Below are 20722 nucleotides of genomic sequence, written 5' to 3' on the forward strand. Positions count from 1 at the left end.
TTTCAGAAAGAGAGAGAATGTACTCTCCGAAAGCTTAAATAAAACTTTCAATTTTTTCCAAATTTTAGTGGGCTTCCTACAACATATTAGGGCACGGATACAGTGTTTAACATTGCTATATATATATATATATATATATATATATATATATATATATATATATATATACACACACACACACACACATGCATATAAAGGGATAAGTGAGCGTTTACACAGCGAATGAAACAAAATCCTGAGTTTCTTTCAACCACGGTCTAGGCATATATGCCTAGACCGTCGTGCTTTCAACATTCTGTAAGCTACTGCGTCGTCCATTGAAACCAGTCAGTCCAGAATTTTATAAATCCGCTTGGTTGTTTACCCTGGCGTCCCTCCATACTTAATGCAGCGATTTTCGTTATGCAAAGCTTGTAGGATGCATTGGGTATTCCAGAAGAGAGCAGAGGACGAGTAGGAATTCTCAGAAGGAACGCGGAGGAATGTAAAGACGAGTTACCTACAAGCAACATTCGAGCAAGCCATCATTTGGAAACTGCGCGCGGACAGCTTTCCAACTGTTGTCGAATACCTAGTATGCGCAGTTGTGATATCGTCCCCATGGGAGATTTGATAAACATGCTCATCTATTAGTTTTACTATCTATCGCCTCGTGCAAGCGTAAATATCTCGGTCTGTGTACCGCTTACTAACGCGAGATGTAGATTTGTGGTCTATTCCCTAAAACCTTCAGATATGCTAGACTGGTGTCATCATTTATAGTGACACCCTGTAGTACGCCCCATTGGGGGCAAGATCAAATGACAAGCACTGTATATCTAATAATTATTTGACAAAGCTTGTCTTTGTGTATGACTATCTACTCCCTGATATCTACTCCTTACCAGTTTCAAACTAGTCCTTCGTACAATACTGAACGAAGGATTTTAGTGAGAATCTAAAAATCTATAAGGAGGGGAGAGAGAGAGAGAGAGAGCTTGTCGATGATAGTGTTTATTTACTTCTTTTGCAACTCATCTAAAATTCTAAGAGCCATTTGTGACTGACCAATAACTTTTAAGAAATCATGTGCGGTCTATCTCTTTTTTCAAGTTCGCCAAAAATTGGTAAGACGCGAATAATAATTATCTCATTCTTTAACTCGCTTCCTACGCGTTTTGAATATTGCTTCCTTATTTGGTCTCCAGCAGCTGAGTGGCATCGAGAATTGCTGGACAAAATCTCGGGTCTTATTAAATTTCTTATCTCTGATCTTGATATGAATCTCAAGCAACGTCTTCAAATCCACTCGTTCTGCAAGCTACGTCAGATTTCTCACAATTCTGGTCAACTTCTAATTCATATTTTCCTTGACTTATTTCATCCACCGCGGAGTACTACTAGGCATGCAGTTGATTCCAACAGTTTTCCTTTCAATCATGTGAAGTACACTAGTACTACGATAGTTTTTAGAAGCCTTAGTTCTGCCGTGACCAACTTGTGAAATGATCTGGCTATATACTCTGTCTTTTTCCATCTGTCCATCCGCCTGTGGTGCTTGCGCATGGTAACACTGTGTCCCGGGCTTTAAAAAATATCCTATTTCGAATATTAACGGTGTAATTAGCATACAGTAAATTATTAAAACACTGTTCAGTTGCAAATGTACACCCAGATATCCTTTTATTTACCTAAAACTTACACATAGCATAACTATTTAAAGCCCAGGACGCAGTGTTACCATGCGGAAACACCACAGGCGGAGGGACAGATGAAAAAAAAAAAAAAGAGTATAGTCCTATACCTAGACCTGTAATTGAATCATTGACGCTCCAGAACTTCAAACTTGGTACAAATGATTTATAATCATTATTTATCTACAATACTAATTACTGGGTGCATATTTCACAGCTTTGGTCAAGAGACACCAAATGGGCATTAGCTTAGTATGCGCAAATCGAACAAAACTCTTTTCTCTAACAAGGAAGGCAGTGAACCATTAAGAGGAGTGGCACATAGTAAACATTATCAAAGTATATATGCTAGGCAGAAAGCACAGTATACAAGCGAACATCCAGCAGGGAGGGCAGAGAAGAGTAGATTCAAAATGACAATATTGCCACTCACAGATCTCGTTTTCCGAAGGCCAGAGTTGCCCTATAAGCAAGAGCTGGCATAAGACCAGTTTATCTTCAACACAACAACAGCTGACTTCACACCTACATTATTTCTTAATGAATGAAAGACTGACATGTCTTTTGTTGTTGTCATATGGACCAGACTAACCTACTGCATTTAAAATCTGTACATTTTACATGGAATTATTCAAACTGTGTAAAAGTGTGTAAATTCTATTTTGGTTTAAATATTAACAGCATTATCCAACACAACTGAACTTGGTTGAGATATATAGACAGATGATATGTATAGTTGACCGGGAAACTAAAACTAAATAATTGCGTCAACTGACCTACCACAAAAAATTAGTATTACAGAGCTAACTGAAAAAAAACTCCCACAATAACCTCTAAGTTTCAGTTAAGTCTAATTTACCTCCTACGAGAACACCAAGTCGCAAACGCCCGTGATTACTCTCGATGAAGCCAAATTGATATGCCTGAATGAGGGAGCACGCCCCACGGAGAACGTGGGACGCGAAAACGCCCAAATTAATGGATGATCTGATGACGTCGAGGTTTTGACCAGAATCCAAGAGGGAACTGGTTGAGTCTGCTCAAGTCTGATGACGCTGTGCATCGTTAACGAGAGATGTCGCGTTTTCCATTTCGATGTTTGCATTAATAAAGCACTCGCGTGTGTTTACGCTGTGACGATATTCCTTGTAGTCATTTACAGATCTACAGATCTCGTGCTAACTGAAATTTTATGGCTTTCTTTGTCATGTGGAGTGTGGACATACTCCTCAAAATTGTCATTATTAGGCTAATCATCAGAGGCCACTGTACTATTTCCTTGTAACTGCTTATAGTAATATCGTTTCTTCTGTTGAAAACTAATAATTTATTGGACACCACCAACGAGAACTAATGAGGTTTTATCTTCACTTTTTTAAATGGAAAAGACTCGTGAATTAAAACTGGGTAAAAATGAGAATTTTAATGGCCAGTTGTATTTTCAGAGTGGAAGCTACTTAAAGCTAGTACTACTCTTACAACACAAAATATTAATAAATGGGGAATCAATGCGTAACCAATAACTAAATTTAACTACAAAATTTGACGCTGATGAAAATCATAATCAAGTCCTACATAACTGTTGTGGCCATCGGTTGGAAAAGCAAACTAGGCCGAGATGCAGGACAACTGAAATAACCCAGGTTTATTTCCTTATAATCATGTCTTTTCTCTCTTTCTATCTTGATTTACTATTCTTTTATTGCCTGAGAAACTATACGTTAGACAACCGGCAAGCATTTAAATTCGCATTCCCCGCCGACCTGTGATTCATTAAAAATTGTGATCTCGTATACCGCAGGGGTGCCGCTGATCCCGCGCAAGCTGATGACGTCATCCAACCCGGTGGTGGAAGTGGCCAAGGAGGGTGACGTATGGGTGATACGGATGTCGACGCTCATCCGCACCATCGAGTACAAATTCACTCCCGGGGAACCCATCCAGACAGAGACCATGGGAGGAATGGCACAGGTACGGCTAGGAAGGGGAGGCTAACTATGATGTTTATATTCATATATGAACCTTAGTAACTAGTACTACCTAATGCTACTGAGCAATGGAGACGATTTCAGTTAACTAGTCAAAACTGTTAAATTAATATTTGTTTAATATTAAAAAAATACCAAATTTACTTATTCAAAGACATACTCCTTTGCTTAGTTATGCCCAGTGATTAATAAAGTAGAGTGAATTTAGTTGTGGAAGAATGGAATAAAAATATATATGCGTAACTGCATGAAAAAACTGTGTACCGCAGATCTAGAAAATTTAATCTGAAGCTGCCATGACCTTTGAATTATATATATATATATATATATATATATATATATATATATATATATATATATATACACACACACACACACATATATATATATATATATATATATATATATATATATATATATATATCTAAAGCTATATGCCACGAAGGAAAAATAACGCACAAAGAAAATAACCCTATGCGGCCTATTATCTGGTTCAATTTCATATAAACTTTCGAAATATATCACAAAGATCTTATCCCCGTTACTTGGAACCATCTCCGATTCTCATATATATAATTCTCTAGATTTAGTTGATAAATTAAACAAAATTGCTCTTTGCCCTACTGATAGATTCGTTAGTTTTGATGTATGTTCTCTTTTTACTAAAGTCCCCATAGACTCTATTTTAGACTATCTTAGTAATGAACTAACTCAGCATGAATTACCTCTACCTATAAATCACATTATTTCACTCACGAGTTTGTGCATTTGTGATTGTAAGTTTATATTCAATGGTGAATTTTATCAACAAATATTTGGCATGGCAATAGGGAATCCTTTATCGCCACTACTCTCAAACTTGTACACTCGGCAAGGAATGTTAAGATACAGTTTTTTTTAAATCTTCGGACATATAGTGTTCAATAATGCCACACCTGGCAACTCTAGAAAGGGGGCGGAGCTTCAAAATCATTGCGTTTGTTGCTTTCTAGATTTCCATTAACTTTAGACCATAAAGATTCTGTAGAGGTCCTTTAATAATTTATACTTGAATGTAGAAACAGGCTCTATATTATTCGTAAATGTTGGTTTGGTAACGTCAGTTCAGGGTAGAATATCGATCATCCTTTTTTAAAACCTACTGTGAAACCTTATTTATAAGTAATGTTTGACACTAAACTGACGTAAAATTCATACGTAATTGAAGACGGATCTTAAACAATGAGAGAAAGTGTTTTAAAATTTGGTCAGTACTTGTGGAAATCGTGAGGAACAATACAGTAAAGAATGAAATATTATGACGATAGAGAGAGCGCGCGCAAGCATACGCCTATCGATACAGATACTTAATTCATTATATTTAATTTGAGAGATTAAGTGACAATATTTTTTTCAAATGTTTCAAAAGTGGAGAGAGAGAGAGAGAGAGAGAGAGAGAGAGAGAGAGAGAGAGAGAGAGACCACAAGCATATGCCTATCTATAGAGATACTTAATTCATTATATTTACTTTGAAAGATTGAGTGATAATATTTTTTCAAATGTGTGTTAAAAGTGTGTGAGAGAGAGAGAGAGAGAGAGAGAGAGAGAGAGAGAGAGAGCGCGCGCACAAGCATAGGCCTATCTGTAGATACTTAATTCATTATATTTACTTTGAAAGATTGAGTGATAATATTTTTCAAATGTGTTTTAAAAGAGAGAGAGAGAGAGAGAGAGAGAGAGAGAGAGAGAGAGAGAGAGAGAGAGAGAGAGAGACAAAATCTGCTTACGTGAAAGCTTAGGCCTATTTATAACTACTTAATTTCATTATATTTTCTTTGGAAGATTGAGTGGTAATATATATTTTTAAAGTACGTTTTAGAAGTGGAGAGAGAGAGAGAGAGAGAGAGAGAGAGAGAGAGAGAGAAATTATAGTATTGGTGACGGACTTGTGACGGGGAAGGGCAGAAGAAAGAGCGGTGAGTCGGTGCACACGTGGGAAACGGGATGATGACTGCCAAGATCGTGCTGCACTATGCTAGATAAAATTTGAAGGATCATAATATTCAAGTCAATTCTCTAAGAAATTCATACCCTAATCTTGATTTCATTCGACAATTGCCATAACATTTTAAGATTGTAAAAAGACACGGAAAATTTTAGACACAGGCTGCGGTCATTCTTGCTCTCTTGATATAATCTTTACTTTTGAAAATCGGGTTTCATCCACAAATAATTCCCGAAAAAAGCTGTGTTAAGTAAAAATAGTTATTACCACAAATAACTCAATATGTATTCCACAGGCAATTAAAGTTTTATATCGTGCAAATAATGCTGATGTGTTAGGAGATCTTTCAGCCTTGCAGCAAAGAAATGCAGTCGTGTAGGGCTGTAGGCTAGTACGAACTGCTTTGTAATGGGAGCATATAGCCAGAACATCTTTGAGCTGACATGCTACTTTAACCTTGATAAAGATTTATGTTTAAAGACGGTAGCTTTGTAAACAGCAACTACCATTCGATCCATGTCAACGTCAAAGTAATCAAAGTGTGAAATCCGTTACGTAAGCCAGTATCCAGTGACTTGCGCTTTCCCGCTCGAAGTTCTAGGGCTCCACATCATAGAAAACACTCTTGCGGATGCAACTAGATTTGCTCAACCTACCTTAGCCATAGCAACATTGGCTGCCATTGACGTCAGCTAACATTAAACGCTTTGGAATACAAACATGAGTTTTTAGAAGCTAAAAATAATTGCATTCACCACTTACAATGATACAATAATATCCCCGTTCATGAAGGAAAACGAGTATATATTGTCGTCGTGATACATAGTACTACAATCAGAAATTCACATTCTATCTACCAGATCTCTATGAACGAATCCATCTGAGAAATTCCAATTACTTCGGACATATATCGTGTTTTTAAATATCTGAACGGTTTTGTTTTGCAGTTTTAACTAATATGATATAATTTGCAGTGTATTTTCCTATTCTAGATTAAATTTAGCGATATTATGTCTTTTCAGTAAAAACAAATGGGAAATTTGATGAACGAAAGCTAATGAAAACTGTATCTTCAGTTTTCTTGTCGAGTGTACATGGAATTTTTTGAAAAACGGTACTTACCTAATATCATTTATATTCCTGTAAAGTGGTATCGTTATGTTGATGATATTTTAGCTGTCCTGCCTCTCTAAATTAAATAACCAGGTACCATCGATTAAGTTTACTCTAGAATTAGAAAAAGACAATTGCCTCCCTTTCTTAGATGTTTTGATACACAGAGAACCATTTCAACGTAAATTCAGTATTTATAGGAAACCGACCAACAACTTAACTTATGTTCATTTCTTCTCAGGCCACCATCTTAACATAAAAATATCAATTTTTTTCTTCTATGTTTTTACGAGCATTGCGCATTGTCAGTCCCCAATATTTGGATAAAGAAATTGAATACATAAGAAAAATAGGGAAAGATTTATGCTATCCTTCACATATATTAGATATTTGTTAAAATAAAGCCCACAAAAAGTTTTATAGTCTAAGTAACACGCAGAAAGAAAATTTTAAGAACATTCTCAGTTTGCCTTTTTTTAACGGATTTGAAACCATTAAATCATTGTTAAAAGCTTTTAATGTCAACCTTGTTTTCTCCTATAATAACACACTAAAAGGAATGTTAATAAAAAATAGCCCCAGAGAAAGCAACAACATAATATATAAAATTCCATGTATGGATTGTCCCTCATTTTATCTCGGACAGTCTAGCAGGGCTAGAAGTAAGGCTAAGCCCAGCATAAATATTCTGTAAAAACTGGGCAAACATCTAATGCAATATTTATTCATTTAAGTGAAAACAACCACCGAATAAATTGGGTTGGTAGTTCAGTAATTGCAAGGTCAAGAGATGTCTTATCACGAAATCTTTTAGAATCTGCTGTAATACAACTTACTTTTCATTGTAATTTCAATGTTAGTCGTGGCCTTTTTCATTTAAACCCTTGTATTTGTAACATGTTTAAGAATGACCTCAAAGATATAATTACAGACTTAAACGTGGTTTTGTTTACCAAAGTTCTGAACAGCTGTCACCTATAATTCTTTAATTGTCTTGTCCTTGTATCTGAGATGGTTATCTTAAACTTTTAATCGCATCTCTTTATAATCCCTATCTGTCAGCTATACGAATCTTCTTGTTTTGTCTTTTGTCCCATGTATGTCAGTTCTGCTCAGTAAAGGACGTGGAAACGTCGAAAGGTCTCGCAGTTACTCCTTCGTTTATTTTTCCTTCGTGGCATATATCTTTATTTATGGATTTATCACGTTCCTAACTTTCGTGATTCAGTTATACATATATATATATATATATATATATATATATATATATATATATATATATATGACCCCGACCTAGGGTCGCGTGGGATTCTTAAGTTACTGTGGGTCATGCAGAAATCAAACGCTCAGTGATTAATTTAACACCGGTCTTATATTCTAATGAATTTACACAAGGGCCCGAGTGAAATGAACTTAATATCTATAGTACCGGCGGGATTGAGACCGAGCGGAAACCGGCAGAGGGCACGAGGGGAAAGTGCGTCTTTCCCTTCTCTTGACCGACGCTTAACTAACTGACCCTCAAGGAGATGGCTTGGTTTCCTCTCTCCTCAATACCCCCCAGAAACCCCCGATATATTGCTTCTAGGCCATGATTGGGTCTGGCTGCCCAACGGACTTTTTTGGGGGATGTTGGGGGAGGTGACGCTTTCTTCATCTGAGAGAGAATGACCGTTAACGACCTCATGGCGTCTTGTAAGATGTTCCGATATTCTAGGGAAGTTGTTTATAAGCCCTCTAGAATGGCTTATCACTCCCTCCCCAAACTCCTTTGCGTCCTCGCAAAGCTATAGTCTCTGCCTTGTCCCATCTCGAGTCTCTTTCTCAAGGTACTGATTTAACTAAATTCAAATTAACTATCTTAAAGGGGGCCATTTGACGTGTGTACAAACCAAAGGTTACAAGTAAATTGAACACGTCTTACACTCATAAGATCTTTTAAAAAAATTAACTAATACAATCACTCTTGCCTGGAACAGATCAAAACCAAAAAAAAGAAATCATTCAATAACTTCAGGTTCATAATCAAAACAAAATGGTGAAAACAAAAAGACAGAAAATTTTACACATTCAGCCACTGCCCTTGGTAATCACGACACATGGCATCCATTTTTAATGACATTGTATCACGTTAATCTATTAAATTTCTTCAAAATAACAAAAACATAATTTAAACATACACAGAACAAAAATAATGCAATGGAATTTTACGAAAATAAAAAAAAAAATCTTCCTGGAACATCAATGTGCATTTACTACTATCACATAAAAAAATAAAAAAATAACTAAACGAACCATAGAAATAAATCTGGAAATTCAGGCACAAACAAACAAAAAATTTCATCATCTGTGAAAATAAAAAAAAACTTTACAATCATTAGTGTATTTATGAATGATAAAATAGGATGGAATCGGTGTTGGCGACAAATTTAACACAAATAAAAAACAACAAATCAAATCAATAAAATAACGTACAAAGCAACAGTAACCACATCAAAACAGAATTACACATAAGAATATGATCCACAGGTAATAACATTTTGTTCTGAAAATAATTTGGATAAGTTATATCAAACAACATAAATTCGTGACACATTACAATCTGATCGAGATATCAAGAAATAAGATTTAAAAAAAAAAGAAATAACACTGGTATGATTCTGGATCCTAGGCAAAGACGTGGGTTGGCATTTACAAACTCTGTTCACTGACCCCTTTCATTTACTTTGAAATAGCATTTACTTATGACATAGCTCGGGAGCTCGGTCTTGCTCTCGGCCGGGCGCCCACTTGCGCCTGGTGTTTTTCTCTGGCTCGGCTCCCAGGTACCCGGCCAACTTCGGGTACAGGATACTGGTTGGTTGGTGTGGTACACCAACGTCTTGGCGTATACTGTGTGCGACAGGTGTTTCTCGCTTTGTGCTTCTAGTACATTTAAGTGGAATAAGCAAGTATTTCGATTAATTTCTTTCACATGATATGATCTCCAACAGGCAGGTTTTATCCACCATCCTATCCATGGGTGGGAGCGTATATACGCATCCACGAACACAATAATACTTGTATTACCCTGGCGCCGCAGGGAGTGGTCTCACCACATTTAATGCTCACGATAGAATTTAACAAGTACCACTTCGAGTGCCCTAATAAGGGACTTTTCTATGCCTGTATGCCTGCCGTAAGGATTTACATAAATAAAAATGGATGGCTCTTTAAATAAAAAAAAATACTTAACAGTTGCTTTTCCATCGTATTAAACACACGATAGTACTTATCAATCTAGTTATGTCTCAAATCATGCCAATCCAAAAGAAGTGCTCTAGGGCTCTTCTAAGAGATCTTTCTATGCCTACATGTCTAGCATAAGTGCCAACATGATCTATGTGTATATCTGTCTCTACTAAGGCTCGAGGAAGAACGACTTGGGCTCGGATATCAGTGGCCCTTTTTTCCCTATTTACTTAACATGACGTCTTTCACAATGAAAAACACGTTTTTGTTTATAAATGCACAAAATTCGGGAACTCGTTACTCTCACCTTCCACAAGCCTTAATCTGACTAATCCAAGCTTTAGACACCTGACTTTCAACCAATTCTCGCACACTCCAACTACAAAAATCAACCACACTTTCATTCTCCGGGCATTTATTCTGGAATCCCCCGGACGGAGTTCCACCTGCATTTAACCAGCTACCGCCTCGGGCACTCCCATTCATCTGAGAGTCTTGCGAATTTCCCGCTTTCTGCGCGTCGCGCTTACGTTGATTGACTGTCATTGTTCGGTACCGTCGCGACGTTGCTGGCACTATGCCGGCAGTCCCGTGCCACCAACGTCACGAGGTTTCTTTTGTCGTTCCTCCCCGCGCCCTGTAGCACGAGTTGTTACTCTTATGATGTTCCTGGAGAGAGCATCCGCCATCCTATTACCTTACCTGGGACATATTCAATCTTTAAGATGTCAAGCTCTAAAATTCACTCGATCTAACGAGTTTGGCGATTTGTAATCTCGCTCTTATTCAGCAGGTACATTAATGGTTGATGATCTGTGAAAACCTATTTTATGTCCCAGCAAAAAAAAAATAAATAATTGTGTCTCTCCAGCAACCATAAGACCGCCAAAGCCTCTCGATCGAAGGTACTATAATTATTCTCTGCCCCCTTTTAATTCTCCTCGTGATGCAAAACAAACTGGTCTTTCATTACCTTCATCGTCAATCTGGGAGATTACTCCTATCGCAATATCACTTGCGAATGTGGTCACTGAAAAAGGACGATCGAACCTCGGATAATCCAAGAGTTCGTCGCTCATTAGGGCATCTTGTCATTTCTGAAAAGCTTCCTCCTCCTTCTCACCCCATTGGAAATCAGGTTGCTTCCTTAATGCATTCTAACGGTCTCGCTATCCGTCCAAAAGTTCCTAATGAACTTCCGATAGTAACCCGCGAGTCCGTAGAAGCTGGCTACATCTTTCGCATGGTTTTGGTCCGTGGAAATTTCTTTAATTGCTACAAGACTTTTTAGGCACAAGGGCTTAAGGCCTTCCGAAGTTACTAGGTGCCCAAAAATTCTACTTCGACCTGGAAAAAAACTTAAATTTTTCTAAATTTATTTTCATCCCATGACGCCAACTACAATGATATCATCTAAATGTACAAAAACTCACAATGCTAATTATAGAGGCTAAAACGCGTATCATTACTCGTGAAAATGAGCTGTAAGATATTCAACCTGAAGGGAAGGAAATTATATTCATATAGCCGATTGCTATAAAGGCCGTTTTCTCTTTACTTTCATCATCAGGGCAAGCCTTGAGATCCAATGTGGCGAAAAACTTACTCTCCTTTACTTTAAGTAAAAGCACTTCGATCGAGGGCAATGGATAGGCATTATCCTTGGTAATGGCATTAGCTCCGGTATTATTACTTAACTAAAATTATTATTATTTATTTCCATTTTTATTTTATTTATTTATTTTTTTTTTTGTTTTTTTTTTATTTTTTTTATTTATTCATTTATTTACTTTCCCATTTTTTTTTTTTTATTATTTTTCTTTCTCTCTTTACCTAACCCGGGGCATTGACCAGTGATCTTAAATGGACTCGTATCATTAGTACTTGAAAAGAATAACAATCTGGTTTAACTACGAGAATCTCAAAGAGGTCAACACCCAGGTAACTACTACTAATAACAATAAAATTTAACATTAAACACTATTGGTGGTGTTCTCAGACAACCCTGCTATTGAGGAGAGGCTCTAGGGGGGGCGGGTTTGGTCTCCTACCCTCAAGGTGGAGGACTTGAAAACCAACAATAAAAATGAACAAAATAAAAATAAAAAAAACATCAACAATTTCCAACAACATTAATGGCAAGCAATATCAGTGAATTGGTTACTACTCATTGACTCTAATAAACAATTCGTAATTAAATTACTCAAACTGCAATCACAGATAAATCACAAAAGGGTTCAGTTACCACAAATCTGATTAAAAAAAGAAATTGACAAATCACTAGTTTGATTTTTTTTTACGTTATTCCTGATAAAACAAAATTTCTCAGACAAATTACTGAATAACTTAAAATTCGAATCAAAAGGACATATTCTAATAACACAGAACAGACAATAAACTAATCACAAAGCCTTTTGATAATATACTTAAAAAAAAAAGTTTAAACTACAGTGAATAAAACAAAACCAAAGAAACTTGTTTCATTGCGGGTTGCCCACATTTTCATACCCATACTGTTTAAATTCTTCACAAAGACCCCACTGACAATTATTCACGCTGGTCAGTAATTACTCTCCTCGTGTCCCTTGTGACAAGGAAGGATCCCAGCTGACCCTCCTTCCTCTCTCCACGTCGCCGTCCCCTTCCTCTTGAGGGGAGGGGAGGAGTGTCTTGCTACACTCCCTTGCTGTCGTCAGCCGCCATCCGACGGCTGTCAGCTTTTCTTACTTCTAACAGCTTGGTCTATACCAGACGAAGCTTACAGCTCACACTCCCCCATTCATCCTGAGGTGAATACCGTCTCTCAACGGCTAGAGGGGCTAGGGGAAGGAGGAAAGTGCCCATCTCCTTCCGACCCATTCCCGCTCTTGAGGGGGTGTGCTGTCCTGTAGGGGGAGTCCCCTACTCCGACAGTCTCACTCTGCTACTCTTAGGGGGGGGAGAAACTGGTATCCCTCCCGCTGCCCAACAGGGTTGTTTCCCCTGTTCTCTTGGGCGCACACAGCTGACTCCAGGCACTCTTCTTTCCCTTTTGGCGGGAAAGACTTTTGCGGGCGCTCCATTGCTGTCCGCCATCTTGCTCCGTTCTTTGTCATCGCCGATGGTCTGCGAAGGCACTGCTGATCACTGTGCTGACGATCACCTCCTTCCACTTGCTATCGTAACCAGCGTCCTGGCTGGTTTTTTATTTGGGAGTGCAAATCTTCACTCCAATCATACGACACTCGTCCTTTCTGTCTTTCCCTCGCTTATACACTGCATACAGTTTTTCTAGTCTGTTGACCGTTTTATGCACAGCTCGTGTGTGCGTGTATTTGCCCGTTTCACGATTTCTCGCGCTCGGTATTGCAATATCGCACGCCGACTTTCTTCGCTATCTACCGCTCGTTACTTTGACATTTAGTTACGTGAAGGCAAGCTCAATTTTGCTTAACGTATCACTTCAACGTCGGCCCTTTTGTGTTGTTGTTTCATGTGACCGCTCCGTCGTGTATTTTCCGATCATAAAGACACTGAACAATTAGTCACCGAATCCGCGCCTCGAAAGACCCACAGATCGCTATATTACTGTTAATTAGCGCTTCGCAGCGAACCCCACACACCTGACACCAAAAATTATGACCCCGAACTGGGTCGCGTGGGTTTCTTAAGTTACTGTGGGTCATGCAGAAATCAAACGCTCAGTGATTAATTTAACACCGGTCTTATATTCTAATGAAATTACACAAGGGCCCGAGTGAAATGAACTTAATATCTATGTACCGGCGGGATTGAGACCGAGCGGAAACCGGCAGAGGGCACGAGGGAAAGTGCGTCTTTCCCTTCTCTTGACCGACGCTTAACTAACTGACCCTCAGGAGATGGCTTGGTTTCCTCTCTCCTCAATACCCCCCAGAAACCCCCGATATATTGCTTCTAGGCCATGATTGGGTCTGGCTGCCCAACGGAACTTTTTGGGGGATGTTGGGGGAGGTGACGCTTTCTTCATCTGAGAGAGAATGACCGTTAACGACCTCATGGCGTCTTGTAAGATGTTCCGATATTCTAGGGAAGTTGTTATAAGCCCTCTAGAATGGCTTATATATATATATATATATATATATATATACTAGCTGGTTAGATTGGTCCGTGTAACCCAGAGCATAGTTTATGAAAAGAAAATAGATAAATCAAGCCACAATTGAATACAGTACCACGACCTGAATTGTGAGGAATGCAAACAAAACATACAACATCCTTGAAAATGAATATCAGAATGAAGGATCATAAACATATATGGAAAGAAGAATTCTTGGTTTTGGCAGAGAGATTCCAATTCACCGGAGAGCCTTTTGGTAGACTATGCTCTTTGATTTTCCCTCCGGCGACAAAATGAACAGGCGTTACGGAGAGCCCACTCTTGAGCACGCCACATAAAGCTACCCGTGAGAAAAGCAAGGTTGCTCCAAGTTGATGCCAGCCACTCTGGGAAACTGTCCCTGGGCTTTCTTGATAGTCATGGCAAAAGCCAACTTGACTGGGAACTGAAGGCGCTTGAAACTGAAATGGAAAAGAAAGAAAAGAGAAAGCTCCTTTCTCTGACTCTCTTTCTGTCTCCAACCATCACTGTTTCTTTCACTCTTTCTTCTCACTAATACCAACTCTCTGTGTCTCTCTGTCTCCAAACAACCGCTCTTCTTTGTCTGTCTGTCTGTCTCTCCCTCTCTCACTTTTTCCATCTTTCTCCTACCTAACACCCCCTCAATTCTCTCTCTCTCTCTCTCTTCCTTCCCCTCTCTCTCTCACTTTTCATCTCCCTCTCATTCCTTTCTCTTACTCTCTCTTTCTCTCTCCAACAATCACTGTCTCTTACCGTCTTTCTTCTCAGTAATACCAACTCTCTGTCTGTCTGTCTTTTTTCCTCTTTCTTCTCCCTAACACCTCTCACTTTCTCTCCCTCTCATTTTCCCTCTCTGTCAACCCCCTTCTAAAACCACCCTCTTTGATGTCATTGATGTTTACCCTATAGTATTCTTTTCCAAATGATAAGTCATATATATACAGAAATTTGTAAACGTAACTAAGTCTACGGGCATAGACAGCCCCGTTTCACGGACAGAACCAGCTCTGTTTCAGGGAATCCCTTCTCACCCTTCGGAGGGGGTGAAGTAGAAATTTTGGGAGTCCGGGCTCCCGAACGTAGGTCTCGACCTTCCCGGGGTGGAAACTCATCTCCGTTCCGAATCTCAGTCCCGTCAGACCGACGGCCCGGGCGCCCATACCAATCATACATACATACATAGCCTACATACACACATTGCCAAATATATAACTATATATATATATATTATATATATATATATATATATATATATATATATAAATAGGTCCCAGTGTTTAGTCTTTGTCTAAAAAAATTGTATATTCGAATCCAATCTAATATATATATAATATTATCTATATTTATCTATGTATAATATATATATATATATATAGTATATATTGTGACGAAGTGGCAGGGAGTATCTGGGTCTGGACACCATTAATACTTGGTGCACGAAGTAGCCAAAGATCTGTGTCTGGGCACCATTAATATTTGTTAACCCAAATTGCCAAGTATCTGGTTACTTCACTTACCATTTGTACTTGTTAGCACAAGATACCCTTTTATTCCTGGGTCTGGGACACCCTTTGTACTTAGGGCACAGTTTGTTCAAGTACCTGGTTATTACTTACCTCACTACAGCCAGACACCTGACCCTTCATCACAAATACTAAACGACTGAATAATCTAAAGGTAATAGTGATCCCTTATAGAACTGAACAGTCAAGAAAACAATCATTCTATGTTCATTAAAAATGGACGTGAGGTAATCTTAATTAAAGAGCATCACTCCTGCAACTTCAAATCTAAGTATTTCCCTGATTCTGATTCTTTGAGGGAAACGGCACAATTACCACTCTATATTTCTACCTAAACAAAAATAAAATATAATATATTATATTGTTATATACTGGTGGGAGTAAATGAAACTCTTCCAAAAATTTCAAATGCAAAAATTTATTTCTAAATTAAAAATTTATAAGTGAAATTCACAGTCTCAGGGAAATTGTTATTACTTGAAAACAAAAGTTTAATTAATTCTTGAATTAATTATCAAGTAAAATTAAAGCAAAGTTTACCAAGAAAATTAATTAAATTAAATTATAATGCAATAATTAAATTTGAAATGAAATTTAATTAAATACAAATTAATTTGCAGTGTTTAATGAATGTTATATTCAAACAATTACACAATATATTATTCAAACTAATTAAACAACATAAAGACAATGCAAAAAAAAAAAACAATGCATAATATGAAAACAATTAAAGCATTGACAGTACAAACATTAAGCATATAAAAATGGATATGTCAAAAGAACAAAGCAAAAGGAAAATGTATTGAAAATTATAATTTTATCCAATGGTAAAATAAAACCTCGAAGTGCACTTCAAAACATTTGAAAAATACCTGTATATGCAGTTGCAACTCCAATCAAAAGGCCTGTTACAATTTCAACCTCTTCAATATTTTCGTGGGTGCCTTCACAAAAATAATATTAGTAACACTATGCTCAGATTCCACAAACAACACATACATTAAGACAGTTACTGAGTGACCTTCTCAAATACAAATGTAAGTTATATTATTACGTTAATGAAACACTGTGAATGAACGAGGCGATAGAGAGAGCTTTGAGAGAGAGAGAGAGAGATTTGAGAGCAATGCTACACTCTCTTAACGCACGCTGCTACGTCTCAAAAGCAAATGCCTTCTCTATCCCCATAAGCGTATGGGCGATTAGCATCTATACTCTGCTTTTTTTCATCTGTCCATCCGCCTGTGGTGTTTTTGTATGGCAACACTGCGTCCCGGGCTTTAGATAGTTACATTCAGCTTACATTCAACGATTATAATAATATCCTATTTCGCATATTAACGGTGTAATTCGCATACAGAAAATTATTAAAACACTTTTCAGTTGCAAATGTACACCCAGATATCCTTTTATTTACCTAAAACTTACAAATAGCGTAACTATCTAAAGCCCGGGACGCAGTGTTACCATACAAAAACACCATAGGCGGAGGACAGATGAAAAAAAAACAGAGTATAGTTCAAGATGAAAACATTACGTCATCTCTCTATGTTAAACATGAATAACAACATTGTAGGGAATGAACAAGGCCCCTTGTTTAGTTACAGGCCAGATTGGAACCATAAAAAAATTAGCTTAGGTAAGGTATTCTCAAGATGTGAAAAACAACCCTCTTCAGAGGCTTACGTATAAGCACTCACTCTTTCTCTCTGTCTTACGTATGTTTCAAAATGAAAAGTTGCACTACTTAATATGTGTTATCTTTATATGTGGGAATCTGAACACAAAACATACATTTCGTAACATGATACACAGGTTCTGAGGTGAATTAATCATATTACCAAAATTATAATTGCATTACAAAACTTACATAAGAATATATATATATATATATATATATATATATATATATATATATATATATATATACACACACACACGACTGGTAAAAATGTTCTGTTACAACAGAATTCCATCAAATAAAAGGAGCCCATAAAAACACCAAAATATAGAAGTAAGCATACTATATTTCAGAGACTGCTGCTGTCTCTCTCTCAGGCAGGTATTGAAGAGAGAGACAGCAATCTGAAATATAGTACTTACTTTATATATTTTGGCGTTTTTATGGGCTCCTTATTTATATATATATATATATATATATATATATATATATATATATATATATATATATATATATATATATGAAATACACACACACACTAAATGATTAGTCCCATTTCCCAGACAGTGAGCTTGGTTACAGTACCATATCGTCTCCGTTCCGGGGTTATGGGGTACTACTCAACGGAGCCAGTCAGTCACCTGGAAACTACCGAAGAAGTTACGAAGCCAGAAAAACGAACCTGTTGCGACCAGCCCTAATCCAAGCGTCTGAACAGAAGCTCGTTGTCTGTCTGTGTCGTAATCGACTGTCGCGTAACGGAGTCATTGGACATGGCTAGAAACCTGATCATTAAAGGCCGTATAGCCATAACGTCGGAGGTCACGTGATCGCCCGGCCCTAGGCCTAGGTCACACCAGAGATTTAGCTCCATAAGAAATACATGGAGCTCAATTTGAATAATTTATCTCCACTGATGGGAGAATGGCTATCTTAAGGAACTTCTTATAATTAAGTTACGCGCAACTGATCAGTTTGATTGAAACCTGTAACGAAATTCTGAAGTACTTCCTATAATTACGGTTATTTTAAGCCTACTAAGATAGGTGCGATTTAAGGATGATATATAAATATAGACTAATACAGTCAATTACAGATTTACTAAAGATGCCAATTATGAGATGACTTGTATTCTTGATCTTCAGACAGAAAGAATGATAACTACGACAACTTCTTCATTTGTCTTATTTATTCTTTTTTTTTAGAGCTAGTTATGTGCACACACATACTCATCTCTCTCTCTCTCTCTCTCTCTCTCTCTCTCTCTCTCTCTCTCTCTCTCTCTCTCGGGCAAACAATTCTTTTTAACTGAATATACCTTCATATAATTGGACAGATGGGAGATAAAGGGACAAAGAGACGCTGGTATTTTCCACAACTTGAAGGCGAGAGAGAGAGAGAGAGAGAGAGAGAGAGAGAGAGAGAGAGAGAGAGAGAGAGATAAAACCCAAGCACTCTCATACAATCCACTGGTATAGCAGAGAAAGACGTCAGAAACATAAAAGGGCAATTTCCCCTCATAACCTTCAATCAACTTTGGTTAAACAAACACCGAGGCGACAGTTGACCTTCGAACCAGCTTCAATATTAGCCATACACTAGTCCTAGTCTGAAGGGCTGTCCCACGCAACCAATTTCAGACCTCATCCTCCCGATAAACTTACACTAAATAGTCAATATTGTTGTCAAAATTGAGGTCGTGCACCAAAGTATTCGTTATTGATGGCAAAAATTATGTTATGAATGCTCGTTAAGGAAGTGCCGTAAGAACACAACAATGGGCGACCTTCGTTTCACCCTAGATATTGGCTGCTTTGCACTAATTTATGCGGCTCCTTGCTGAAAGGGGGTTGGAGACGTGTTTGTTTTCCTAGTGTGACACCCACTTAAACTACGGAAAACCAAATGACACGTCGTTTCTTGCTAAAGAAACTTGTGTTCGTCAATATTAAAAAGGCGCTTCAGCGGACCTCTCACTTATATTCCTAGACTAAGGGCACAGGAGAAATCAAATAAAGCTAAGATGTTGTTTGATGGGACTAAATGGAACGAATGGGGAGATGAAAGGACCGAAATCATGGCAGCTGAGGATGAACGCATGCTGGAGAAAAAAAAATGTTTAAAAAAAATAAAAAATAAACAATTTGAGCACCGCTCCTAGCGAGCCTCACTAACCGCACTTCAGAAGGTAGTGTCCGGTACTTGGGGGATTTTGGCAACTTCGTCAGTTTTCATCTGAAACCAGTGATTATTTATTCCGAATGTTAATTTTTCTTTTCAGAATGTATTCACAATCGACGGCAACGTCATCAAACAAACGCAGAAGTCAGACACTTACACGACCGAGGTCCTCAGGGAGTTCTCAGACGAAAGCCTCGTCATGGTATGTTACAATGTTACAATCATGAAGTCATCATCGCGTTTTCACATCAGATTTTATTTTTATGTGGTTAGACGTGAGGCAACATGAAAATTACAGTTTCTACAACTTTATCATAATACCAACTTTGAAATGTTTCCCTGTTGTCAGTTCAGTTTCATCATTAAAAGAATCTAAAGTTATGATAAGGGAATTCTAATTTTAGTACTATCGCAAACCCTCGTGCCATCAAATGTCTTTTATTTATTTTTTCAGACCATCAAGCACGTGGAATCTGGAATAACCTGTCATCGAAACTTCAAAAGAGTTTGAGGTAATTCCCGTCCCAACCTAGTCTTTCCACCTACTCGTTGAGCTGCACGGGGACTTGGAAGGGCGTAAGAATGACTTCAAATAATAGGCCTATGTCGGAAACACTTCGGTGACATTCGTGTCTTATTGTAACACACTGCTGATGGCGTTAGACTTATAGGATATCCTTTCAGTTTCGCATTTCTTTTCCAGTTTCCAGCGTGAGGTGCCTACACCTTTTACCATGCAGGAGTAATAGCCCAAAACTATTGTTCTCGAACTATTACCATACCAAGTATGGGTGGGAATTATGAAAATGAAATTAAATGAAATTGAACATAAAAAAAGATGAAATCTAGCAAGTAGTTTGTCCATTCTCATCACGTGCAGTGTTTTGACAAAACCTTTGGGCCAACCGATTTGAAATTATTCTATAATATAAAGTACCTATACAATGTCCTTCGTACTTTTCCAATTACAGGCCTTTTTTTATATAGTTACATGCCAATTTTATATTCCTATATGGTTATACCTAGTACTAGTGAATTTTCATTAGTGTATTCTTATAAGAATTCTTGTTATATCTATAAGATTATTTGTACTATATGAATGTAAGGAATTACTGAGCGATGCTTAGGTACTGTGTGTGGCTGGTTATGACATTACCAGCATTCATGACAGGAATGTTTATAGTCTTATAAACCTGATTTTTGTTACGTAAAGAAAACTTCGCTCTCTTAGTAAACGTGTCTAACTGA

The 20722-nt window shown here is 37.7% G+C and overlaps 1 protein-coding gene across 1 annotated transcript; it reads left to right on the plus strand.

Moving 5' to 3' along the window:
* Positions 1-3474: 3474 nt before the first annotated feature.
* On the plus strand, positions 3475-20722 carry LOC135206979 (fatty acid-binding protein-like; the record flags this gene model as incomplete). Its single annotated transcript, XM_064238538.1, is given in 3 exon segments — positions 3475-3644; positions 19575-19676; positions 19929-20722. Coding segments are annotated over 3 exon segments (329 nt in total), but the record flags the coding sequence as incomplete, so codon positions are not given.

The sequence above is a fragment of the Macrobrachium nipponense genome, chromosome 31 (genome assembly GCF_015104395.2).
Source record: "Macrobrachium nipponense isolate FS-2020 chromosome 31, ASM1510439v2, whole genome shotgun sequence".
Taxonomy (NCBI): Eukaryota; Metazoa; Arthropoda; class Malacostraca; order Decapoda; family Palaemonidae; genus Macrobrachium; species Macrobrachium nipponense.